General features: G+C 50.6%; 1 protein-coding gene across 1 annotated transcript in view; it reads left to right on the top strand.

Moving 5' to 3' along the window:
• The window catches only part of ryr2a (ryanodine receptor 2a (cardiac)), a gene marked incomplete at its 3' end in the record, with an annotated part of 473,963 nt that overhangs the window by 136,541 nt on the left and 310,922 nt on the right, over positions 1 to 26,500 (top strand). The window contains 3 exon segments of the mRNA XM_029748619.1: positions 17,291 to 17,305; positions 24,131 to 24,205; positions 25,520 to 25,598. Of these exon segments, the coding sequence (XP_029604479.1) occupies positions 17,291 to 17,305; positions 24,131 to 24,205; positions 25,520 to 25,598 (169 nt within the window).

The following is a 26,500-nucleotide window of genomic DNA, read 5'->3' as shown; positions in this document are numbered from 1 at the left end:
CTATCTATGAATAACTTGGCTAATTAAATTGTGCTCTCTCCGAGCCAGAAGTGTATTCAAGGGCAGTACTGGGTCTGCCAGGAGTCAGGGGCCCCAGAAACAATCAGTCGGTGGGTCGGTCTGCCAGTTAGTCAGTCAGCCAGTCAGTCAGCCAGTCAGTCAGCCAGTCAGTCAGTAAGCCAGCCAGAGAGATACAGGGAGGCAGGCTGAAGGAGAGAGGGGGGATAGAGATACAGAGAGGCAGGTAGAAGGAGAGATGGGGTAGAGATACAGAGAGAGAGATACAGGGAGGCAGGTAGAAGGAGAGAGGTGGGGGGTAGAGGTACAGAGAGAGATACAGGGAGGCAGGTAGAAGGAGAGAGGTGGGGGGTAGAGGTACAGAGAGAGATACAGAGAGGCAGGTAGAAGGAGAGAGGGGGGGTAGAGATACAGAGAGGCAGGTAGAAGGAGAGGTGGGGGGTAGAGGTACAGAGAGAGATACAGAGAGGCAGGTAGAAGGAGAGAGGTGGGGGGTAGAGGTACAGAGAGAGATACAGGGAGGCAGGTAGAAGGAGAGGTGGGGGGTAGAGATACAGAGAGATATATAGCGAGGCAGATAGAAGGAGAGAGGGGGGGTAGAGATACAGAGAGGCAGGTACAAGGAGAGGTGGGGGGTAGAGATACAGAGAGATATACAGCGAGGCAGGCTGAAGGAGAGGTGGGGGGTAGAGGTACAGAGAGAGATACAGAGAGGCAGGTAGAAGGAGAGAGGGGGGGTAGAGATACAGAGAGAGATACAGAGAGGCAGGTAGAAGGAGAGGTGGGGGGTAGAGATACAGAGAGAGATACAGAGAGGCAGGTAGAAGGAGAGGTGGGGGGTAGAGATACAGAGAGAAATACAGAGAGGCAGGTAGAAGGAGAGAGGGGGGGTGGAGATACAGAGAGAGATACAGGGAGGCAGGTAGAAGGAGAGAGGGGGGGTAGAGATACAGAGAGGCAGGTAGAAGGAGAGGTGGGGGTAGAGATACAGAGAGAGATACAGGGAGCCAGGTAGAAGGAGAGGTGGGGGGTAGAGATACAGAGAGAAATACAGAGAGGCAGGTAGAAGGAGAGGGGGGGGTAGAGATACAGAGAGAGATACAGAGAGGCAGGTAGAAGGAGAGGTGGGGGGTAGAGATACAGAGAGAGATACAGAGAGGCAGGTAGAAGGAGAGGTGGGGGGTAGAGATACAGAGAGAGATACAGAGAGGCAAGTAGAAGGAGAGGTGGGGGGGTAGAGATACAGAGAGAGATACAGAGAGAGATACAGGGAGGCAGGTAGAAGGAGAGAGGGGGGGTGGAGATACAGAGAGAGATACAGGGAGGCAGGTAGAAGGAGAGAGGGGGGGGTAGAGATACAGAGAGGCAGGTAGAAGGAGAGGTGGGGGGTAGAGATACAGAGAGAGATACAGAGAGGCAGGTAGAAGGAGAGGGGGGTTAGAGATACAGAGAGAGATACAGGGAGGCAGGTAGAAGGAGAGAGGGGGGGTAGAGATACAGAGAGGCAGGTAGAAGGAGAGGTGGGGGGTAGAGATACAGAGAGGCAGGTAGAAGGAGAGGGGGGGTAGAGATACAGAGAGATATACAGGGAGGCAGGTAGAAGGAGAGGTGGGGGGGGTAGAGATACAGAGAGAGATACAGAGAGACAGGTAGAAGGAGAGGTGGGGGGGTAGAGATACAGAGAGAGATACAGGGAGGCAGGTAGTAGGAGAGGTGGGGGGTAGAGATACAGAGAGGCAGGTAGAAGGAGAGGTGGGGGGGTAGAGATACAGAGAGAGATACAGAGAGGCAGGTAGAAGGAGAGGTGGGGGTAGAGATACAGAGAGAGATACAGGGAGGCAGGTAGAAGGAGAGGTGGGGGGGTAGAGATACAGAGAGGCAGGTAGAAGGAGAGAGGGGGGTAGAGATACAGGGAGGCAGGTAGAAGGTAGAAGGAGAGGTGGGGGGGGTAGAGATACAGAGAGAGATACAGGGAGGCAGGTAGAAGGAGAGGTGGGGGGTAGAGATACAGAGAGGCAGGTAGAAGGAGGGGTGGGGGGTAGAGATACAGAGAGAGATACAGGGAGGCAGGTAGAAGGAGAGGGGGGGTTAGAGATACAGAGAGATATACAGGGAGGCAGGTAGAAGGAGAGGTTGGGGGTAGAGATACAGAGAGAGATACAGAGAGAGATACAGAGAGGCAGGTAGAAGGAGAGGTGGGGGGTAGAGATACAGAGAGAGATACAGGGAGGCAGGTAGAAGGAGAGGTGGGGGGGTAGAGATACAGAGAGAGATACAGGGAGGCAGGTAGTAGGAGAGGTGGGGGGTAGAGATACAGAGAGAGATACAGGGAGGCAGGTAGTAGGAGAGGTGGGGGGTAGAGATACAGAGAGGCAGGTAGAAGGAGAGGTGGGGGGGTAGAGATACAGAGAGAGATACAGAGAGGCAGGTAGAAGGAGAGGTGGGGGGTAGAGATACAGAGAGAGATACAGGGAGGCAGGTAGAAGGAGAGGTGGGGGGGTAGAGATACAGAGAGGCAGGTAGAAGGAGAGAGGGGGGTAGAGATACAGGGAGGCAGGTAGAAGGAGAGGTGGGGGGGTAGAGATACAGAGAGAGATACAGGGAGGCAGGTAGAAGGAGAGGTGGGGGGTAGAGATACAGAGAGAGATACAGGGAGGCAGGTAGAAGGAGAGGTGGGGGGGTAGAGATACAGAGAGAGATACAGTGTGGCAGGTAGAAGGAGAGGGGGGGGTAGAGATACAGGGAGGCAGGTAGAAGGAGAGGTGGGGGGGTAGAGATACAGAGAGAGATACAGGGAGGCAGGTAGAAGGAGAGGGGGGGTAGAGATACAGAGAGAGATACAGGGAGGCAGGTAGAAGGAGAGGTGGGGGGTAGAGATACAGAGAGAGATACAGGGAGGCAGGTAGAAGGAGAGGGGGGGGGGGTAGAGATACAGGGAGGCAGGTAGAAGGAGAGGTGGGGGGGTAGAGATACAGGGAGGCAGGTAGAAGGAGAGGTGGGGGGGTAGAGATACAGAGAGGCAGGTAGAAGGAGAGGTGGGGGTAGAGATACAGGGAGGCAGGTAGAGGGAGAGGGGGGGTAGAGATACAGAGAGAGATACAGGGAGGCAGGTAGAAGGAGAGGTGGGGGGTAGAGATACAGAGAGAGATACAGGGAGGCAGGTAGTAGGAGAGGGGGGTTAGAGATACAGAGAGAGATACAGGGAGGCAGGTAGAAGGAGAGGTGGGGGGGTAGAGATACAGAGAGAGATACAGGGAAGCAGGTAGAAGGAGAGGTGGGGGTAGAGATACAGAGAGAGATACAGGGAGGCAGGTAGAAGGAGAGGTGGGGGGGGTAGAGATACAGAGAGAGATACAGGGAGGCAGGTAGTAGGAGAGGTGGGGGGTAGAGATACAGAGAGAGATACAGGGAGGCAGGTAGAAGGAGAGGTGGGGGGGTAGAGATACAGAGAGAGATACAGGGAGGCAGGTAATAGGAGAGGTGGGGGGTAGAGATACAGAGAGAGATACAGGGAGGCAGGTAGAAGGAGAGGTGGGGGGTAGAGATACAGAGAGAGATACAGGAAGTGCAAAGGTAGAAGGGGAGAGGTGGGGGGGTAGAGAGACAGGGAGGCAGGTAGAAGGAGAGGTGGGGGTAGAGATACAGGGAGGCAGGTAGAAGGAGAGGGTGGGGGGTAGAGATACAGGGAGGCAGGTAGAAGGAGAGGTGGGGGGTAGAGATACAGGGAGGCAGTAGAAGGAGAGGTGGGGGGGTAGAGATACAGAGAGAGAGACGGGAGGCAGGTAGAAGGGAGAGGGTGGGTTGGTAGAGATACGAGAGAGATACAGAGAGGCAGGTAGAAAGGAGAGGTGGGGGGGTAGAGGATACAGAGAGAGAGATACAGGAGGCAGGTAGAAAGAGAGGTGGGGGGGTAGCGATACAGGGAGGCAAGGTAGAAGGAGAGAGGGGGGTAGAGATACAGGGAAGGCAGGTAGAAAGGAGAGGTGGGTGGGTAGAGATACAGGGGAGGCAGGTATTAGGAGAGGGGGGGAGAGAATACAGGGAGGCAAGGTAGTAGGAGAGGGGGGGGGGGAGAGATACAGGGAGGCAGGTAGAAGGAGAGAGGGGGGGTAGAGATACAGAGAGATACAGGAGAGGCAGGTAAGAGAGAGGGGGGTAGATACGAGATAGATACAGGGAGGCAGGTAGAAGGAGAGAGGGGGGTAGAGATACAGGGAGGCAGGTAGAAGGAGAGGTGGGGGGTAGAGATACAGGGAGGCAGGTTGGAAGAGAGGTGGGGGTAGAGATACAGAGATAGTACAGAGAGGCAGGTAGTAGGAGAGTTGGGGGGGTAGAGATACAGAGAGAGATACAGGGAGGCAGGTAGAAGGAGAGGTGGGTAGAGATACAGAGAGAGATACAGGGAGGCAGGTAGAAGGAGAGGTGGGGTAGAGATACAGAGAGATATACAGGGAGGCAGGTAGAAGGAGAGGTGGGGGTAGAGATACAGAGAGAGATACAGAGAGGCAGGTAGTAGGAGAGGTGGGGGGTAGAGATACAGAGAGAGATACAGGGAGGCAGGTAGAAGGAGAGGTGGGGGGTAGAGATACAGAGAGAGATACAGGGAGGCAGGTAGAAGGAGAGAGGGGGGGTAGAGATACAGAGAGAGATACAGAGAGGCAGGTAGAAGGAGAGGTGGGGGTAGAGATACAGAGAGAGATACAGAGAGGCAGGTAGTAGGAGAGGTGGGGGGTAGAGATACAGAGAGAGATACAGAGAGGCAGGTAGAAGGAGAGGTGGGGGGGTAGAGATACAGGGAGGCAGGTAGTAGGAGAGGTGGGGGGAGAGATACAGGGAGGCAGGTAGTAGGAGAGGGGGGGGGGAGAGATACAGGGAGGCAGGTAGAAGGAGAGAGGGGGGGGTAGAGATACAGAGAGAGATACAGGGAGGCAGGTAGAAGGAGAGAGGGGGGTAGAGATACAGAGAGAGATACAGGGAGGCAGGTAGAAGGAGAGAGGGGGGTAGAGATACAGAGAGAGATACAGAGAGGCAGGTAGAAGGAGAGGTGGGGGGGGTAGAGATACAGAGAGAGATACAGAGAGGCAGGTAGTAGGAGAGGTGGGGGGGTAGAGATACAGAGAGAGATACAGAGAGTCAGGTAGAAGGAGAGGTGGGGGGTAGAGATACAGAGAGAGATACAGGGAGGCAGGTAGAAGGAGAGGTGGGGGGGTAGCGATACAGAGAGGCAGGTAGTAGGAGAGAGGGGGGGTAGAGATACAGAGAGGCAGGTAGAAGGAGAGGATGTGACTGTGTGTAGACGGAAAGTGCGAAAAGATAAAAGAGCGAGAGAGACTGGAAGAGGAACAGCAAGTGTGAGAGCTCAACATTTAATTTGTAAACCGTGCGCACACTCCCAGCATGCCGAGCAGCGAGCAGGGAAAGGATAAAAGAGAACATGTAAATGAATAGCTTCAGTAGTTACAGTCTAACAGAACTACAGCTATAGTCTGTGTTGCTGCTACAGATGATGGAGGGACCAGGTTAGTGATGACTGATGGAGGGACCAGGTTAGTAATGACTGATGGAGTGGACCAGGTTAGTAATGACTGATGGAGGGACCAGGTTAGTAATGACTGATGGGAGGACCAGTTAGTAATGACTGATGGAGGGACCAGGTTAGTGATGACTGATGGAGGGACCAGGTTAGTAATGACTGATGGAGGGACCAGGTTAGTAATGACTGATGGAGGGACCAGGTTAGTGATGACTGATGGAGGGACCAGGTTAGTAATGGCTGATACAGGATGATGGAGGGACCAGGTTAGTAATGACTGATGGAGGGACCAGGTTAGTAATGACTGATGGAGGGACCAGGTTAGTAATGACTGATGGAGGGACCAGGTTAGTAATGACTGATGGAGGGACCAGGTTATGACTGATGGAGGGACCAGGTTAGTAATGACTGATGGAGGGACCAGGTTAGTAATGACTGATGGAGGGACCAGGTTAGTAATGACTGATGGAGGGACCAGGTTAGTAATGACTGATGGAGGGACCAGGTAGTAATGACTGATGGAGGGACCAGGTTAGTAATGACTGATGGATGGACCAGGTTAGTAATGACTGATGGAGGGACCAGTGTTAGTAATGACTGATGGAGGGACCAGGTTAGTAATGACTGATGGAGGGACAGGTTAGTAATGACTGATGGAGGGACCAGGTTAGTAATGACTGATGGAGGGACCAGGTTAGTAATGACTGATGGAGGGACCAGGTTAGTGATGACTGATGGAGGGACCAGGTTAGTAATGGCTGATACAGGATGATGGAGGGACCAGGTTAGTAATGACTGATGGAGGACCAGGTTAGTAATGACTGATGGAGGGACCAGGTTAGTTAATGACTGATGGAGGGACCAGGAGTTGTAATGACTGGGGAGGGGACCAGGTTATGACTGATGGAGGGACCAGGTTAGTAATGACGATGGAGGGACCAGGTTAGTAATGACTGATGAGGGACCAGGTTAGTAATGACTGATGGAGGGACCAGGTTAGTAATGACTGATGGAGGGACCAGGTTAGTAATGACTGATGGAGGGACCAGGTTAGTAATGACTGATGGATGGACCAGGTTAGTAATGACTGATGGAGGGACCAGGTTAGTAATGACTGATGGAGGGACCAGGTTAGTAATGACTGATGGAGGGACCAGGTTAGTAATGACTGATGGAGGGACCAGGTTAGTAATGACTGATGGAGGGACCAGTTAGTGAGACTGATGGAGGGAACCAGGTAGTAATGCTGATACAGGATGATGGAGGGGACCAGGTTAGTAATGCTGATTGGAGGGAACCAGGTTAGTAATGACTGATGGAGGGACCAGGTTAGTAATGACTGATGGAGGGACCAGGTTAGTAATGACTGATGGAGGGACCAGGTTAGTATGACTGATGGAGGGACCAGGTTAGGTAATGACTGATGAGGGACCAGGTTAGTGATGACTGATGGAGGGACCAGGTTTAGAATGACTGATGGAGGGACCAGGTTAGTAATGACTTATGGAGGGACCTAGGTTAGTAATGGACTGATGGAGGGGACCAGGTTAGTAATGACTGAGGTAGGGACCAGGTTAGTAATGACTGATGGAGGGACCAGGTTAGTAATGACTGATGGAGGGACCAGGTTAGTAATGACTGATGGAGGGACCAGGTTAGTAATGACTGATGGAGGGACAAGGTTAGTAATGACTGATGGAGGGACCAGGTTAGTAATGACTGATGGAGGGACCAGGTTAGTAATGACTGATGGAGGGACCAGGTTAGTAATGACTGATGGAGGGACCAGGTTAGTGATGACTGATGGAGGGACCAGGTTAGTAATGGCTGATACAGGATGATGGAGGGACCAGGTTAGTAATGACTGATGGAGGGACCAGGTTAGTAATGACTGATGGAGGGACCAGGTTAATAATGACTGATGGAGGGACCAGGTTAGTAATGACTGATGGAGGGACCAGGTTAGTAATGACTGATGGAGGGACCAGGTTAGTAATGACTGATGGAGGGACCAGGTTAGTGATGACTGATGGAGGGACCAAGTTAGTGATGACTGATGGAGGGACCAGGTTAGTGATGATTGATGGAGGGACCAGGTTAGTAATGACTGATGGAGGATGATGGAGGTACCAGGCTAGTAATGACTGATGGAGGGACCAGGTTAGTAATGACTGATGGAGGGACCAGGTTAGTAATGACTGATGGAGGGACCAGGTTAGTAATGACTGATGGAGGGACCAGGTTAGTAATGACTGATGGAGGGACCAGGTTAGTAATGGCTGATGGAGGGACCAGGTTAATAATGACTGATGGAGGGACCAGGTTAGTAATGACTGATGGAGGGACCAGGTTAGTAATGACTGATGGAGGGACCAGGTTAGTAATGACTGATGGAGGGACCAGGTTAGTAATGACTGATGGGAGGGACCAGGTTAGTAATGACTGATGGATGGACCAGGTTAGTAATGACTGATGGAGGGACCAGGTTAGTAATGACTGATGGAGGGACCAGGTTAGTAATGACTGATGGAGGGACCAGGTTAGTAATGACTGATGGAGGGACCAGGTTAGTAATGACTGATGGAGGGACCAGGTTAGTAATGACTGATGGAGGGACCAGGTTAGTAATGACTGATGGAGGGGACCAGGCTAGTAATGACTGATGGAGGGACCCAGGTTAGTAATGACTGATGGAGGGACCAGGTTAGTTAATGACTGATGGAGGGACCAGGTTAGTAATGATGATGGAGGGACCAGGTTAGTAATGACTGATGGATGGGACAGGTTGTATGACTGATGGAGGGACCAGGTTAGTAATGACTGATGGAGGGACCAGCTTAGTAATGACTGATGGAGGGACCAGGTTAGTGATGACTGATGGAGGGACCAGGTTAGTAATGATTGATACAGGATGATGGAGGGACCAGGTTAGTAATGACTGATGGAGGGACCAGGTTAGTAATGACTGATGGAGGGACCAGGTTAATAATGACTGATGGAGGGACCAGGTTAGTAATGACTGATGGAGGGACCAGGTAGTAATGACTGATGGAGGGACCAGGTTAGTAATGACTGATGGAGGGACCAGGTTAGTGATGACTGATGGAGGGACCAGGTTAGTAATGATTGATGGAGGGACCAGGTTAGTAATGACTGATGGAGGATGATGGAGGTACCAGGCTAGTAATGACTGATGGAGGGACCAGGTTAGTAATGACTGATGGAGGGACCAGGTTAGTAATGACTGATGGAGGGACCAGGTTAGTAATGACTGATGGAGGGACCAGGTTAGTAATGACTGATGGAGGGACCAGGTTAGTAATGACTGATGGAGGGACCAGGTTAGTATGACTGATGGAGGGACCAGGTTAGTAATGACTGATGGAGGGACCAGGTTAGTAATGACTGATGGAGGGACCAGGTTAGTAATGACTGATGGAGGGACCAGGTTAGTAATGACTGATGGAGGGACCAGGTTAATAATGACTGATGGAGTCTCTCCTCAGCCCCTCTCCACCTCTCCTCAGCCCCTCTCCCTCTCTCCTCAGCCCCCTCTCCACCTCTCCTCAGCCCCTCTCCACCTCTCCCAGCCCCCTCTTCCACCACCTCTCCTTCAGCCCCTCTCCACCTCTCCTCACCCCTTCTCCACCTCTCCTCAGCCCCCTCTCCACCTCTCCTACAGCCCCCTCTTCCACCGCTTCCTCAGTCACCCCTCTCCACCTCTCCTCAGCCCTCGTCCTCTCCACTCTCCTCAGCCCCTCTCCCCTCAACCTCTCCTTCAGCCCCTCTCCACCTCTTCTAACCCATCTTCACTCCTCGCTCAGCCCCCTCTCCACCTCTCCTCAGCCCCTCGTCCACCTCCTCCTCAGTGCCCCTCTCTACCTCTCCTCAGCCCACTCTCTAACTCTCCTCAGTCCACCTCTCTACCACGCCTCTCCTCACCCCTCTCAACCTCTCTCAGCCCCTTCTCCACCTCATCCTCGTCTGCCCTCTCTACCATCTCCTCAGTCACCCCTCTCCACCTCGTCTCAGCCCCTTCATCCACCACTCTCCTCAGGCCCCACTCCACCTCCTCATCAGCCCCTCTCCATCCTCTCCTTCAGGCCCCAACTCTCTACTCTCCTCAAGACCCCTATCAGCCTCTCCTCAGCCCCTCTCTACCTCTCCTCAGCCCCTCTCCACCTCTCATCAGCCCCTCTCCACCTCTCCCTCAGCCCCTCTCCACCTCTCCTCAGCCCCCTCTCCACCTCTCCTCAGCCCCCTCTCCACCTCTCCTCAGCCCCTCTCCACCTCTCCTCAGCTCCTCTCCACCTCTCCTTAGCCCCTCTCTACCACTCCTCTCCTCAGCCCCTCTCCACCTCTCCTCAGCCCCTCTCCACCTCTCCTCAGCCCCTCTCCACCTCTCCTTAGCCCCTCTCCACCTCTCCTCAGCCCCTCTCCACCTCTCCTCAGCCCCTCTCCACCTCTCCTCAGTCCCTATCAGCCTCTCCTCAGCCCCTCTCTACCTCTCCTCAGCCCCTCTCCACCTCTCCTCAGCCCCTCTCCACCTCTCCTCAGCCCCTCTCCACCTCTCCTCAGCCCCTCTCCACCTCTCCTCAGCCCTCTCCACCTCTCCTCAGCCCCTTCTCCACCTCTCCTGCATAGCTCTTCCTCACTTCTCCTCAGCCCCTCTCCACCTCTCCTCAGTCCCCCTCTCTACCGTACTCTCCTCAGACCACTCTCCACCCTACTCCTCAGCCCCTCTCCACCTCTCCTCAGCCCTCTCCACCTCCTCATCAGCCCCTCTCCACATCTCCCCCCTCAGCCCCTATCAGCCACTCAGTCATCAGCCCCTCTCCACCCCTCTCCTCAAGCCCACTCTCCACCTCTCCTCAGCCCCTCTCAGCCTCTCCTCAGCCCCTCTCCACCTCTCCTCAGCCCCTCTCTACCTCTCCTCAGCCCCTCTCTACCTCTCCTCTCCTCAGCCCTGTTTCACCTCTCCTCAGCCCCTCTCTACCTCTCCTCAGCCCCTCTCTACCTCTCCTCAGCCCCTCTCCACTTCTCCTCAGCCCCTCTCCACCTCTCATCAGCCCCTCTCCTCAGCCCCTATCCACCTCTACTCAGCCCCTCTCAGCCTCTCCTCATTCCCTCTCAGCCTCTCTTAATCGCTAGGCTACCTTACCTCATGTCTGTCATGTCTTCAGTTACGCAAGGAGATAAGCACCCTACACATACTTAGTAATTTGTTGAAGTGTCATGCAGTTGTTGCTGCAGCACACCGGCGTGTCTGAGCTGGGGGATCCTGTCTGAGCTGGGGATCCTGTCTGAGCTGGGGGATCCTGTCTGAGTTGGGGGATCATGTCTGAGTTGGGGGATCATGTCTGAGCTGGGGGATCCTGTCTGAACTGGGGGATCCTGTTTGAGCTGGGGGTCTGAGCCGGGGGATCCTGTCTGAGCCGGGGGATCCTGTCTGAGCCGGGGGATCCTGTCTGAGCCGGGGGATCCTGTCTGAGCTGGGGATCCTTTCTGAGCTGGAGATCCTGTCTGAGCTGGGGGATCCTGTTTGAGCTGGGGGTCTGAGCTGGGGGATCCTGTCTGAGCCGGGGGATCCTGTCTGAGCCGGGGGATCCTGTCTGAGCCGGGGGATCCTGTCTGAGCTGGGGATCCTTTCTGAGCTGGGGGATCCTGTCTGAGCTGGGGGATCCTGTCTGAGCCGGGGGATCCTGTCTGAGCCGGGGGATCCTTTCTGAGCTGGGGGATCCTGTCTGAGCCGGGGGATCCTGTCTGAGCTGGGGGATCCTGTCTGAGCCGGGGGATCCTGTCTGAGCTGGGAGACGCTGTGCAGTGAGATCGGGGATCAGTGATCGGAACGACGTTGGACGATGCCGCTATTTCTGTCTCTCAGCTATTGTTTTCCTCCCATTTGAAAAGGACTATCACAACCAATTAAATGAATAACAGATGGTATTTTAGCTGGATGTCCTTTAAGAATCAATTTGATAATTGTGGGGTATTGGGTTGATGGATTCTATTGATTACCCTATAGGTTATGTGATTAATCAAATCAAATCAAAATGTATTTATAAAGCCCTTCTTCTTACATCAGCTGATATCTCAAAGTGCTGAAACAGAAAACCAGCCTAAAAAAACCCAAACAGGAAGCAATGCAGGTGTAGAAGCACCTGTGTAGCAATGCAGCAATGCAGGTGTAGAAGCATGTCATGTTATATATATATATAATATACTTGGGTCCTTGCAGATCAATACCTTTTTGAAATGTGGTTCAATAATCATTCATCGTGATACAGCTGCAGAGCGTTACGATGGCTCGAGACATTTATAGAAACCTGTCAAGTCATTTTATCTTCCATTTCACTCCACTTAATGTATACAAGGAATTGTTATATGGCACCCTATTCCCTGTCGTAGGGCACTACTTTTGACCAGGGCCCATAGGGCTCTATAGGGAATAAGGGTGACATTTGAGACACGCAACCAATTAAGTCCTGTAGCCACCCTACAGCATGTGACAGGGAAACGATCGTTTTGAAAGATGGATAGTGTTGTTTATGAAACGCTAAGAGATTCATTACAGCCTTTATACTGTCAGTCGCACTGAGCAATTACTACAGGTCTGGAGTCAGCTAACACTTTATACTGTCAGTCACACTGAGCAATTACTACAGGTCTGGAATCAGCTGTCAGTCGCACTGAGCAATTACTACAGGTCAATTACTACAGGTCTGGAATCAGCTGTCAGTCGCACTGAGCAATTACTACAGGTCAATTACTACAGGTCTGGAATCAGCTAACACTTTATACTGCCAGTCACACTGAGCAATTACTACAGGTCTGGAATCAGCTAACACTTTATTCATTAGGAATAGGACTGCTGGATACAGACACACACATGGATGACTGTGCTATGGCACGGTGATCAAGGAGTTTATGTCCTACTGCTTTTTAGAGGAGAACAGAGCAGGCCACAATCAGAAACAGTAGGCTCCTGTTAGAGTAGAGCAGAGCAGGCCACAATCAGAAACAGTAGGCTCCTGTTAGAGTAGAGCAGAGCAGGCCACAGTCAGAAACAGTAGGCTCATTTTAGAGTAGAACAGAGCAGGCCACAATCAGAAACAGTAGGCTCATTTTAGAGTAGAACAGAGCAGGCCACAATCAGAAACAGTAGGCTCCTGTTAGAGTAGAACAGAGCAGGCCACAGTCAGAAACAGTAGGCTCCTGTTAGAGTAGAGCAGAGCAGGCCACAATCAGAAACAGTAGGCTCCTGTTAGAGTAGAGTAGAGCAGAGCAGGCCACAGTCAGAAACAGTAGGCTCCTGTTAGAGTAGAGTAGAGCAGAGCAGGCCACAGTCAGAAACAGTAGGCTCCTGTTAGAGTAGAGTAGAGCAGAGCAGGCCACAATCAGAAACAGTAGGCTCCTGTTAGAGTAGACCAGAACAGGCCACAGTCAGAAACAGTAGGCTCCTGTTAGAGTAGAACAGAGCAGGCCACAATCAGAAACAGTAGGCTCCTGTTAGAGTAGACCAGAGCAGGCCACAATCAGAAACAGCAGGCTCCTGTTAGAGTAGAACAGAGCAGGCCACAATCAGAAACAGTAGGCTCCTGTTAGAGTAGACCAGAGCAGGCCACAGTCAGAAACAGTAGGCTCCTGTTAGAGTAGAACAGAGCAGGCCACAATCAGAAACAGTAGGCTCCTGTTAGAGTAGAGTAGAGCAGAGCAGGCCACAATCAGAAACAGTAGGCTCCTTTTAGAGTAGAGTAGAGCAGGCCACAATCAGAAACAGTAGGCTCCTGTTAGAGTAGAGTAGAGCAGGCCACAGTCAGAAACAGTAGGCTCCTTTTAGAGCAGAACAGAGCAGGCCACAGTCAGAAACAGTAGGCTCCTGTTAGAGTAGAGTAGAGCAGGCCACAATCAGAAACAGTAGGCTCCTTTTAGAGCAGAACAGAGCAGGCCACAGTCAGAAACAGTAGGCTCCTGTTAGAGTAGAGTAGAGCAGGCCACAATCAGAAACAGTAGGCTCCTTTTAGAGCAGAACAGAGCAGGCCACAGTCAGAAACAGTAGGCTCCTGTTAGAGTAGAGTAGAGCAGGCCCCAGTCAGAAACAGTAGGCTCCTGTTAGAGTAGAGTAGAGCAGGCCCCAGTCAGAAACAGTAGGCTCCTGTTAGAGTAGAGTAGAGCAGGCCACAATCAGAAACAGTAGGCTCCTGTTAGAGTAGAGCAGAGCAGGCCACAGTCAGAAACAGTAGGCTCCTGTTAGAGTAGAACAGAGCAGGCCCCAGTCAGAAACAGTAGGCTCCTGTTAGAGTAGAGTAGAGCAGAGCAGGCCACAGTCAGAAACAGTAGGCTCCTGTTAGAGTAGAGTAGAGCAGGCCACAATCAGAAACAGTAGGCTCCTGTTAGAGTAGAACAGAACAGAGCAGGCCACAGTCAGAAACAGCAGGCTCCTGTTAGAGTAGAACAGAACAGAGCAGGCCACAATCAGAAACAGTAGGCTCCTTTTAGAGTAGAGTAGAGCAGGCCACAATCAGAAACAGTAGGCTCCTTTTAGAGTAGAGTAGAGCAGGCCACAGTCAGAAACAGTAGGCTCCTGTTAGAGTAGAGTAGAGCAGGCCACAATCAGAAACAGTAGGCTCCTTTTAGAGTAGAGTAGAGCAGGCCACAGTCAGAAACAGTAGGCTCCTGTTAGAGTAGAACAGAGCAGGCCACAATCAGAAACAGTAGGCTCCTGTTAAAGTAGAACAGAGCAGGCCCCAGTCAGAAACAGTAGGCTCCTGTTAGAGTAGAGTAGAGCAGGCCACAATCAGAAACAGTAGGCTCCTGTTAGAGTAGAACAGAGCAGGCCCCAGTCAGAAACAGTAGGCTCCTGTTAGAGTAGAGTAGAGCATGCCCCAGTCAGAAACAGTAGGCTCCTGTTAGAGTAGAGTAGAGCAGGCCACAATCAGAAACAGTAGGCTCCTGTTAGAGTAGAACAGAGCAGGCCCCAGTCAGAAACAGTAGGCTCCTGTTAGAGTAGAGTAGAGCAGAGCAGGCCACAGTCAGAAACAGTAGGCTCCTGTTAGAGTAGAGCAGAGCAGGCCACAATCAGAAACAGTAGGCTCCTGTTAGAGTAGAACAGAGCAGGCCCCAGTCAGAAACAGTAGGCTCCTGTTAGAGTAGAGTAGAGCAGAGCAGGCCACAGTCAGAAACAGTAGGCTCCTTTTAGAGTAGAGCAGAGCAGGCCACAGTCAGAAACAGTAGGCTCCTGTTAAAGTAGAGTAGAGCAGGCCACAATCAGAAACAGTAGGCTCCTGTTAGAGTAGAGTAGAGCAGAGCAGGCCACAGTCAGAAACAGTAGGCTCCTTTTAGAGTAGAGCAGAGCAGGCCACAATCAGAAACAGTAGGCTCCTGTTAGAGTAGAACAGAACAGGCCACAGTCAGAAACAGTAGGCCTAACCCTAACCTTAACTTAGTGAATGAGAAATGATGACTTTTCTAGAGCATTTCCAAAACATAGAATCAAAGAAATACTCACCTACTGTTGTCAGGGTGCGCTCAACCCCACCTACCGACATGAAAGACCAGGCCCGGCCAGACGCCCGGGAGGGCGTGGAACCAAGCACACCTACAAACTCCAGTATCAACAGTCTATGCTGTTCTACTGAGGACATGGGAGGAGCATTTAGACCCTCCACCAGGGTCAGTAGACCTACAGTCTATGCTGAGGACATGGGAGGAGCATTTAGACCCTCCACCAGGATCAGTAGACCTACAGTCTATGCTGTTCTACTGAGGATATGGGAGGAACATTTAGACCCTCCACCAGGGTCAGTAGACCTAGAGTCTATGCTGTTCTACTGAGGACATGGGAGGAGCATTTAGACCCTCCACCAGGGTCAGTAGACCTACAGTCTATGCTGAGGACATGGGAGGAGCATTTAGACCCTCCACCAGGATCAGTAGACCTACAGTCTATGCTGTTCTACTGAGGATATGGGAGGAACATTTAGACCCTCCACCAGGGTCAGTAGACCTACAGTCTATGCTGTTCTACTGAGGACATGGGAGGAGCATTTAGACCCTCCACCAGGATCAGTAGACCTACAGTCTATGCTGTTCTACTGAGGACATGGGAGGAGCATTTAGACCCTCCACCAGGGTCAGTAGACCTACAGTCTATGCTGTTCTACTGAGGATATGGGAGGAACATTTAGACCCTCCACCAGGGTCAGTAGACCTACAGTCTATGCTGTTCTACTGAGGATATGGGAGGAACATTTAGACCCTCCACCAGGGTCAGTAGACCTAGAGTCTATGCTGTTCTACTGAGGACATGGGAGGAGCATTTAGACCCTCAGACTTGAAAGCAAAAACACACTGTCCATATTCAACAGAATAAACAAGTCACGTGTCTCAGGGTTAGAGCCCAGGCATCCCTTCACTGTAACTCACAGTTAATTCGCTATCATTTGATTATTTCTAATTATTTTAAATCGTCCCCCAGATCTTTTGGTATTTTCCTTTCATCTTTCCTTCGCTTTCCCAAGCTCCTCTAAACTTTAGACATAGGAGCTCAGGAAAACATTGGGTCTGTACGTGCGATCACATATCAATACTACATCCTGTTCGTTGGGTCATGTGCTCACATATCAATACTACATCCTGTTCGTTGGGTCATGTGCTCACATAGCAATACTACATCCTGTTCGTTGGGCCATGCGCTCACATATCAATACTACATCCTGTTCGTTGGGCCATGTGCTCACATATCAATACTACATCCTGTCCGTTGGGTCATGTGCTCACATATCAATACTACATCCTGTTCGTTGGGTCATGTGCTCACATATCAATACTACATCCTGTTCGTTGGGCCATGCGCTCACATATCAATACTACATCCTGTTCGTTGGATCATGTGCTCACATATCAATACTACATCCTGTTCGTTGGGTCATGCGCTCACATATCAATACTACATCCTGTTCGTTGGGTCATGTGCTCACATATCAATACTACATCCTGTCCGTTGGGTCATGTGCTCACATATCAATACTACATCCTGTTCGTTGGGTCATGTGCTCACATATCAATACTACATCCTGTTCGTTGGGTCATGCGCTCACATATCAATACTACATCCTGTTCGTTGGGTCATGTGCTCACATATCAATACTTCATCCTGTTCGTTGGGTCATGCGCTCACATATCAATACTACATCCTGTTCGTTGGGTCATGTGCTCACATATCAATACTACATCCTGTTCGTTGGGTCATGTGCTAGTCCAGATGATCTGTAAACTACGTGTACTCTGCTCTAGTCCTCTTTTAATACAGTGTTTCTAACACACGTGTCTGTGTTGAACGTTTGTCCCTCTTCATAGGGAGCTGCACACACCGTTACCATGGTAATCATACTGTACTGTACCACTGTAGTAGAGTGGTAACCATGGTAATCATACTGTACTGTACCACTGTAGTAGACACACTGTTACCATGGTAATCATACTGTACTGTACCACTGTAGTAGAGTGGTAACCATGGTAATCATACTGTACTGTACCACTGTAGTAGACACACTGTTACCATGGTAAACATACTGTACTGTACCACTGTAGTAGATACACGGTTACCATGGTAATCATACTGTAGTAGACACACTGTTACCACGGTAACCATACTGTACTGTCTCAATGGGTTGAGGGTTGTTTACCTCTATTGGTGTTGAATTAACTCTCCTTTCCATTTATTCCATGCCAACACAGAAGTTCATGATGAAGGTGAGTTCATTCATGTCTGCTGCTCCCCCTTCTGCCGCTGTGTGTCTGCCGTCCTGGTTCCTTCTGCCGCTGTGTGTCCTGGTTCCTTCTGCCGCTGTGTGTCTGAGGTCCTGGTTCCTTCTGCCGCTGTGTGTCTGAGGCCCTGGCTCCTTCTGCCGCTGTGTGTCTGAGGTCCTGGTTCCTTCTGCCGCTGTGTGTCTGAGGCCCTGGCTCCTTCTGCCGCTGTGTGTCCTGGTTCCTTCTGCCGCTGTGTGTCTGAGGCCCTGGCTCCTTCTGCCGCTGTGTGTCCTGGTTCCTTCTGCCGCTGTGTGTCTGCCGTCCTGGTTCCTTCTGCCGCTGTGTGTCCTGGTTCCTTCTGCCGCTGTGTGTCTGCCGTCCTGGTTCCTTCTGCCGCTGTGTGTCTGCCGTCCTGGTTCCTTCTGCCGCTGTGTGTCCTGGTTCCTTCTGCCGCTGTGTGTCTGCCGTCCTGGTTCCTTCTGCCGCTGTGTGTCTGCCGTCCTGGTTCCTTCTGCCGCTGTGTGTCTGAGGTCCTGGAGGAGCTCCTAGCTCCTCATCTTTACAAAAACCCTATTATCCCAACAGTATCTCCCTAATCACAAACAGCTGTACCTGACACCACACACACTTTCCCCCCCTCCCCCCCGGTCTCCTGGACAGTCAGCTGTGTGGTTGGATGGATGGAGTTTGACATGTGGAATGGATGGAAACACAGGAGCAGTCTTTGTCAGACTAACCAGGCTGGGGGAAACACCTGTGTGTGTGTGTGTGTGTGTGTGTGTGTGTGTGTGTGTGTGTGTGCGTGCGTGCGTGCGTGCGTGCGTGCGTGCGTGGGCGGTGTGAGCAGGCGTGCGTGCATGTTTGTGTGAATGTGGCTGTGTCAGACTGACTAGGCTAGGAGGGAGGGGGCTGTTAGATGAAGACATGCTAGCCAGGGTACTGTAGGAGAGAGGGGGCTGTTAGATGAAGACATGCTAGTCTAGCCAGGGTACTGTAGGAGAGAGGGGTTGTTAGATGAATACATGCTAGCCTAGCCAGGGTACTGTAGGAGAGAGGGGGGCTGTTAGATGAATACATGCTAGCCTAGCCAGGGTACTGTAGGAGAGAGGGGGCTGTTAGATGAAGACATGCTAGCCTAGCCAGGGTACTGTAGGAGAGAGGGGGCTGTTAGATGAAGACATGCTAGCCTAGCCAGGGTACTGTAGGAGAGAGGGAGGGGCTGTTAGATGAAGACATGCTAGTCTAGCCAGGGTACTGTAGGAGGGAGGGGTTGTTAGATGAAGACATGCTAGTCTAGCCAGGGTACTGTAGGAGAGAGGGGGCTGTTAGATGAAGACATGCTAGCCTAGCCAGGGTACTGTAGGAGAGAGGGGGCTGTTAGATGAAGACATGCTAGCCTAGCCAGGGTACTGTAGGAGAGAGGGAGGGGCTGTTAGATGAAGACATGCTAGTCTAGCCAGGGTACTGTAGGAGGGAGGGGTTGTTAGATGAAGACATGCTAGCCAGGGTACTGTAGGAGGGAGGGGTTGTTAGATTAAGACATGCTAGCCAGGGTACTTATAGGAGGGAGGGGGCTGTTAGATGAAGCCATGCTAACCTAGCCAGGGTACTGTAGGAGGGAGGGGTTGTTAGATGAAGACATGCTAACCTAGCCAGGGTACTGTAGGAGACAGGGGTTGTTAGATGAATACATGCTAGTCTAGCCATGGTACTGTAGGAGGGAGGGGTTGTTAGATGAAGACATGCTAGCCAGGGTACTGTAGGAGAGAGGGGCTGTTAGATGAAGACATGCTAGCCTAGCCAGGGTACTGTAGGAGGGAGGGGTTGTTAGATGAAGACATGCTAGCCAGGGTACTGTAGGAGAGAGGGGCTGTTAGATGAAGACATGCTAGCCTAGCCAGGGTACTGTAGGAGGGAGGGGTTGTTAGATGAAGACATGCTAGCCAGGGTACTGTAGGAGAGAGGGGCTGTTAGATGAAGACATGCTAGCCTAGCCAGGGTACTGTAGGAGAGAGGGGGCTGTTAGATGAATACATGCTAGCCTAGCCAGGGTACTGTAGGAGGGAGGGGTTGTTAGATGAAGACATGCTAGTCTAGCCAGGGTACTGTAGGAGAGAGGGGGGCTGTTAGATGAAGACATGCTAGCCTAGCCAGGGTACTGTAGGAGAGAGGGGGGCTGTTAGATGAAGACATGCTAGCCTAGCCAGGGTACTGTAGGAGAGGGGGGCTGTTAGATGAAGACATGCTAGCCTAGCCAGGGTACTGTAGGAGAGAGGGGGGCTGTTAGATGAAGACATGCTAGCCTAACCAGGGTACTGTAGGAGAGAGGGGGGCTGTTAGATGAAGACATGCTAGCCTAGCCAGGGTACTGTAGGAGAGAGGGGGGCTGTTAGATGAAGACATGCTAGCCTAGCCAGGGTACTGTAGGAGGGAGGGGTTGTTAGATGAAGACATGCTAGCCAGGGTACTGTAGGAGGGAGGGGGCTGTTAGATGAAGACATGCTAACCTAGCCAGGGTACTGTAGGAGAGAGGGGTTGTTAGATGAAGACATGCTAGCCTAGCCAGGGTACTGTAGGAGGGAGGGGGCTGTTAGATGAAGACATGCTAGCCAGGGTACTGTAGGAGAGAGGAGCTGTTAGATGAAGACATGCTAGCCAGGGTACTGTAGGAGAGAGGGGTTGTTAGATGAAGACATGCTAGCCTAGCCAGGGTACTGTAGGAGAGAGGGGGCTGTTAGATGAAGCCATGCTAGCCTAGCCAGGGTACTGTAGGAGAGAGGGGGCTGTTAGATGAAGACATGCTAGCCAGGGTACTGTAGGAGAGAGGGGCTGTTAGATGAAGACGTGCTAGCCAGGGTACTGTACGAGAGAGGGGGCTGTTAGATGAATACATGCTAGCCTAGCCAGGGTACTGTAGGAGAGAGGGGGCTGTTAGATCAAGACATGCTAGCCAGGGTACTGTAGGAGAGAGGGGGCTGTTAGATGAAGACATGCTAGCCAGGGTACTGTAGGAGAGAGGGGGGGGGGCTGTTAGATGAAGCCATGCTAGCCAGGGTACTGTAGGAGAGAGGGAGCTGTTATATGAAGACATGCTAGCCTAGCCAGGGTACTGTAGGAGAGAGGGAGTTGTTAGATGGAGACATGCTAGCCAGGGTACTGTAGGAGAGAGGGAGGGGCTGTTAGATGAAGCCATGCTAGCCTAGCCAGGGTACTGTAGGAGAGAGGGGGCTGTTTGATGAAGACATGCTAGCCTAGCCAGGGTACTGTAGGAGAGAGGGGGCTGTTAGATGAAGACATGCTAGCCTAGCCAGGGTACTGTAGGAGAGAGGGGGCTGTTAGATGGAGACATGCTAGCCTAGCCAGGGTACTGTAGGAGAGAGGGGGCTGTTAGATGAAGACATGCTAGCCTAGCCAGGGTACTGTAGGAGAGAGGGGGCTGTTAGATGAAGCCATGCTAGCCTAGCCAGGGTACTGTAGGAGAGAGGGGGCTGTTAGATGAAGCCATGCTAGCCTAGCCAGGGTACTGTAGGAGAGAGGGGCTGTTAGATGAATACATGCTAGCCTAGCCAGGGTACTGTAGGAGAGAGGGGGCTGTTAGATGAAGACATGCTAGCCAGGGTACTGTAGGAGAGAGGAGCTGTTAGATGAAGACATGCTAGCCAGGGTACTGTAGGAGAGAGGAGGCTGTTAGATGAAGTCATGCTAGCCTAGCCAGGGTACTGTAGGAGAGAGGGGCTGTTAGATGAAGTCATGCTAGCCTAGCCAGGGTACTGTAGGAGAGAGGGGCTGTTAGATGAAGTCATGCTAGCCTAGCCAGGGTACTGTATAGGGCTATTTGACCAAGAAGGAGAGTGATGGAGTGCTGCATCAGATGACCTGGCCTCTACAATCACCTGACCTCAACTCAATTGAGATGGTTTGGGATGAGTTGGACCGCAGAGTGAAGGAAAATGCAGCTAACAAGTGCTCAGCATATGGGAACTCTTTCAAGAATATTGGAAAAGCATTCCACGTGAAGCTGGTTGAGAGAATGCCAAGAGTGTGCAAAGCTGTCAAGGCAAAGGGTGGCTACTTTGAAGAATCTGAAATATAAAATATATTTCGATTTGTTTAACACTTTTTAGTTTACTACATGATTCCATATGTGTTATGTCGTAGTGTTGATGTCTTCACTATTATTCTACAATGTAGAAAATAGTATAAATAAAGAAAACCCCTGGAATGAGTAGCTGTGTCCAAACTTTTGACTGGTGCTGTACATATACAGTGCCTTCGGAAAGTATTCAGACCTCTTGACTAATTTCTACACTTAATGTTACAGCCTTATTCTAAAATTGAATATATAGCTTTTTTTTCTTTTCATCAATCTACACACAATACCCCAGAATGAAAAAGCAAAAACAGATTTCTAGAAATGTCTGCTAATTTATTAAAAATAAAAACTGAAATTTCACATTTACATAAGTATTCAGACCCTTTACTCAGTACTTTGTTGAAGCACCTTTGCCAGCGATTACAGCATTGAGTCTTCTTGGGTATGACGCTGCAAGCTTGGCACACCTGTATTTGGGGAGATTCTCCCATTCTTCTCTGCAGATCCTCTCAAGCTCTGTCAGGTTGGATGGGGAGCTTAGCTGCAGAGCTATTTTCAGGTCTCTCCAGAGATGTTCGATCGGGTTCGTCCAGTCTCTGGCTGGGCCACTCAAGGACATTCAGAGACTTGTCCCGAAACCACTCTTGCATTGCCTTGGCAGTGTGCTTAGGGTTGTTGTCCTGTTGGAAGGTGAACCTTCGCCCCAGTCTGAGGTCCTGAGCGCTCTGGAGAAGGTTTTCATCAAGGATTTCGCTGTACTTTGCTCCGTTCATCTTTGCCTCAATCCTGACTTGTCTCCCAGTCCCTGCCTCTGAAAAACATCCCCACAGCATGATGCTGCCACCACCATGCTTCACCGTACGGATGGTGCCAGGTTTCCTCCAGACGTGACACTTGGCATTCATGCCAAAGAGTTCAATCTTGGCTTCATCAGACGAGAGAATCTTGTTTCTCATGGTCTGAGAGTCTTTAGGTGCTTTTTGTCAAACTCCAAGCAGGCTGTCATGTGCCTTTTACTGAGGAGTGGCTTCCGTCTGGCCACTCTACCATAAAGGCCTGATTGGTGGAGTGCTGCAGAGATGGTTGTCCTTCTGGAAGAATTTCCCATATCCACAGAGGAACTTTGGGGCTTCTTCAGAGTGACCATCTGGTTCTTGGTCACCTCCCTGACCATGGCCCTTCTCCCCCGATTTCTCAGTTTAGCCAGCGGCCAGCTCTAGGAAGAGTCTAGGTGGTTCCAAACTTCTTCCATTTAATAGTGATGGAAGCCACTGTGTTCTTGGGGACCTTCAATGCTGCAGAAATGTTTTGGTTCCCTTCCCCAGATCTGTGGCTCGACACCATCCTGTCTCGGAGCATTCACTGTCAACTGTGGGACCTTATATAGACTGTTGTGTGCCTTTCTAAATCGTGTCTAATCAATTGAATTTACCAGAGTCGGACTCCAATCAAGTTGTAAAACATCTCAAGGATGATCCATGGAAACAGGATGAATCCGAGCTCAATTTCGAGTCTCATAGCAAATGGTGTGAACACTTATGTAAATAAGGTATTTCTGTTTTTTGATACATTTGCAAACATTTCTAAAAACCTGTTTTCGCTTTGTCATTATGGGATATTGTGTGTAAATTGCTGCGGGAAAAACAAATATTTATTCCATTTTAGAATAAGGCTGTAACGTAACAAAATGTGGAATAAGTCAAGGGCTCTTACCTCCTCCCGATAGACTGTCTCATCGTCGGTGGTGATCAGGTCACCACCATCGTGTCGTCGGCAAACTTGATGATGGTGTTGGAGTCGTGCGCGGCCACGCAGTCGTGGGTGAACACGAAGTACAGGAGGGGACTAAGCACGCACCCCTGAGGGACACCTGTGTTGAGAGTCAGCATAGCGGATGTGTTGTTGCCTACCCTCACCACCTGGTGGCTCCCCGTCAGGAAGTCCAGGATCCAGTTGAAGAGGTTCGGTGTTTCAGTCCCAGGATCCTTAGCTTAGTGATGAGCTTTGGAGGACACTATGGTGTTAAACGCTGAGACGTAGTATATGAACGCTGAGATGTAGTGTGGAAGTGCGATAGAGATTGCGTCATCTGTGGATCTGTTGGGGCGCTATGCGAATTGGAGTGGGTCCAGGGTGTCTGGGGATGATCGTGTTGATGTGAGCCATGACCAGCCTTTCAAAGCACTTCATGGCTACAGATGTGAGTGCTATGGGACAATAGTCATTTAGACTGGTTACCTTGGTGTTCTTGGGCACAGGGACTATGATGGTCTGCTTGAAACATGTAGGCATTACAGACTGGGTCAGGGAGAGGTTGAAAATGTCAGTGAAGACTCATTCCAGCTGGTCAGCACATGCTCGGAGTACACGTCCTGGTAATCCGTCTGGCCCTGCGGCCTTGTGAATGTTAACGGGTTTAAAGGTCTTACTCACATCGGCTACGGCGAGCGTGATCACACAGTCGTCCAGAACAGCTGGTGCTCTCACGCATGTTTCAGTATTTCTTGCCTCGAAGCGAGCATAGAAGGCATTTAGCTCGTCTGGTGGGCTCATCTCACCGGGCAACTCTCGGCTGGGTATCCCTTTGTAATTCGCGATAGTTTGCAAGCCCTGACGAGTGTCAGAGCCGGTGTAGTATGGTCCGATCTTAGTCCTGTATAGTAACAGTATTGTACGTGTTACTAGTTAAACTACTTCCTGAATGTGTCTCTTGTCTCTCTGTCTCTGTCCTGTAGACGGCCCAGGGAGGGGGCCACCGCACCTTACTGTACGGACACGCTGTCCTGCTACGACACTCCTACAGCGGCATGGTGAGTCCCTCTGCAGTGTGTCTGGAGAAGCCAAATACAGGAAATAACACGTACTTGAATCAGTGTCACAATCTTCCATTCCAGGTTTATGCTCTGTGATGTCAGTCAGTTGTGGTTGTCATCATCTTTGTTGTGGTTGTCATCATCTTTGTTGTGGTTGTCATCATCTTTGTTGTGATTGTCATCATCTTTGTTGTGGTTGTCATCATCTTTGTTGTGGTTGGCATCATCTTTGTTGTGGTTGCCATCATCTTTGTTGTGGTTGTAATCATCTTTGTTGTGGTTGTCATCATCTTTGTTGTGATTGTCATCATCTTTGTTGTGGTTGTCATCATCTTTGTTGTGGTTGTAATCATCTTTGTTGTGGTTGTCATCATCTTTGTTGTGATTGTCATCATCTTTGTTGTGATTGTCATCATCTTTGTTGTGGTTGTCATCATCTTTGTTGTGGTTGTCTGTCATCATCTTTGTTGTGGTTGTCTATCATCATCTTTGTTGTGGTTGTCATCATCTTTGTTGTGGTTGTCTGTCATCATCTTTGTTGTGGTTGTCTGTCATCATCTTTGTTGTGGTTGTCATCATCTTTGTTGTGGTTGTCATCATCTTTGTTGTGGTTGTCATCATCTTTGTTGTGGTTGTCATCATCTTTGTTCTGGTTGTCATCATCTTTGTTGTGGTTGTCATCATCTTTGTTGTGGTTGGCATCATCTTTGTTCTGGTTGTCATCATCTTTGTTGTGATTGTCATCATCTTTGTTGTGGTTGTCATCATCTTTGTTCTGGTTGGCATCATCTTTGGTGTGGTTGGCATCATCTTTGTTGTGGTTGTCATCATCTTTGTTGTGATTGTCATCATCTTTGTTGTGGTTGTCTGTCATCATCTTTGTTCTGGTTGTCATCATCTTTGTTGTGGTTGTCATCATCTTTGTTGTGGTTGGCATCATCTTTGTTGTGGTTGTCATCATCTTTGTTGTGATTGTCATCATCTTTGTTGTGATTGTCATCATCTTTGTTCTGGTTGTCATCATCTTTGTTCTGGTTGTCATCATCTTTGTTGTGATTGTCATCATCTTTGTTCTGGTTGTCATCATCTTTGTTCTCGTTGTCATCATCTTTGTTGTGATTGTCATCATCTTTGTTCTAGTTGTCATCATCTTTGTTGTGATTGTCATCATCTTTGTTGTATTCTTGCCTGTATTTTCTAGTGATACACGAGTTGCTGAGCCAGTCAGACGAGGCAATACGAGACTGGTTTCTACCAAGTTGTGTCAGGTTGTGTTGAAGAATAATTGGCTTCTTTTGTTTCTCTGTCTAGTACCTCTGTTGCCTAGGTACCTCCCGATCCTCAACCGACAAACTGGCGTTTGATGTCGGACTGCAGGAAGACACAACAGGTAGGTCTCGTTCCCTTCCTGGTGTAGCAGCTAACCTAGCATCCAGTCCACCCAACAGCCATAGTATAGCTAGTACAGTCAGATGAGACAACAGCCATAGTATAGCTAGTACAGTCAGATGAGACAACAGCCATAGTATAGCTAGTACAGTCAGATGAGACAACATTACCAAGCCATGTTGTAGTGTTATGTTGCCATGCAAGCTTCAGAGAGAGAGAGATTTATGTGGTTGTTGTTTAAGAGTTCCCATAGTAAGACTTGTTGTGATGCTGTGTGGTGTGGATGTTTACTATGTTGTGTTTCGGTATGTGTGCAGTGCTGCCTGTGGTTTCTAGACTCCAGACCCTCAGTGGTGCTGCTGGAGGTTACTAGACTCCAGACCCTCAGTGGTGCTGCTGGAGGTTACTAGACTCCAGACCCTCAGTGGTGCTGCTGGAGGTTACTAGACTCCAGACCCTCAGTGGTGCTGCTGGAGGTTACTAGACTCCAGACCCTCAGTGGTGCTGCTGGAGGTTACTAGACTCCCAGACCCTCAGTGGTGCTGCTGGAGGTTACTAGACTCCAGACCCTCAGTGGTGCTGCTGGAGGTTACTAGACTCCAGACCCTCAGTGGTGCTGCTGGAAGTTACTAGACTCCAGACCCTCAGTTGTGCTGCTGGAGGTTACTAGACTCCAGACCCTCAGTGGTGCTGCTGGAGGTTACTAGACTCCAGACCCTCAGTGGTGCTGCTGTAGGTTACTAGACTCCAGACCCTCAGTGGTGCTGCTAGAGGTTACTAGACTCCAGACCCTCAGTGGTGCTGCTGTAGGTTACTAGACTCCAGACCCTCAGTGGTGCTGCTGGAGGTTACTAGACTCCAGACCCTCAGTGGTGCTGCTGGAGGTTTCTAGACTCCAGACCC

The sequence above is a fragment of the Salmo trutta genome, unplaced genomic scaffold (genome assembly GCF_901001165.1).
Source record: "Salmo trutta unplaced genomic scaffold, fSalTru1.1, whole genome shotgun sequence".
NCBI classification, from domain to species: Eukaryota; Metazoa; Chordata; class Actinopteri; order Salmoniformes; family Salmonidae; genus Salmo; species Salmo trutta.
Note: the sequence above shows the minus strand (reverse complement) of the source record. Positions and strands in the feature narration are given on the sequence as shown.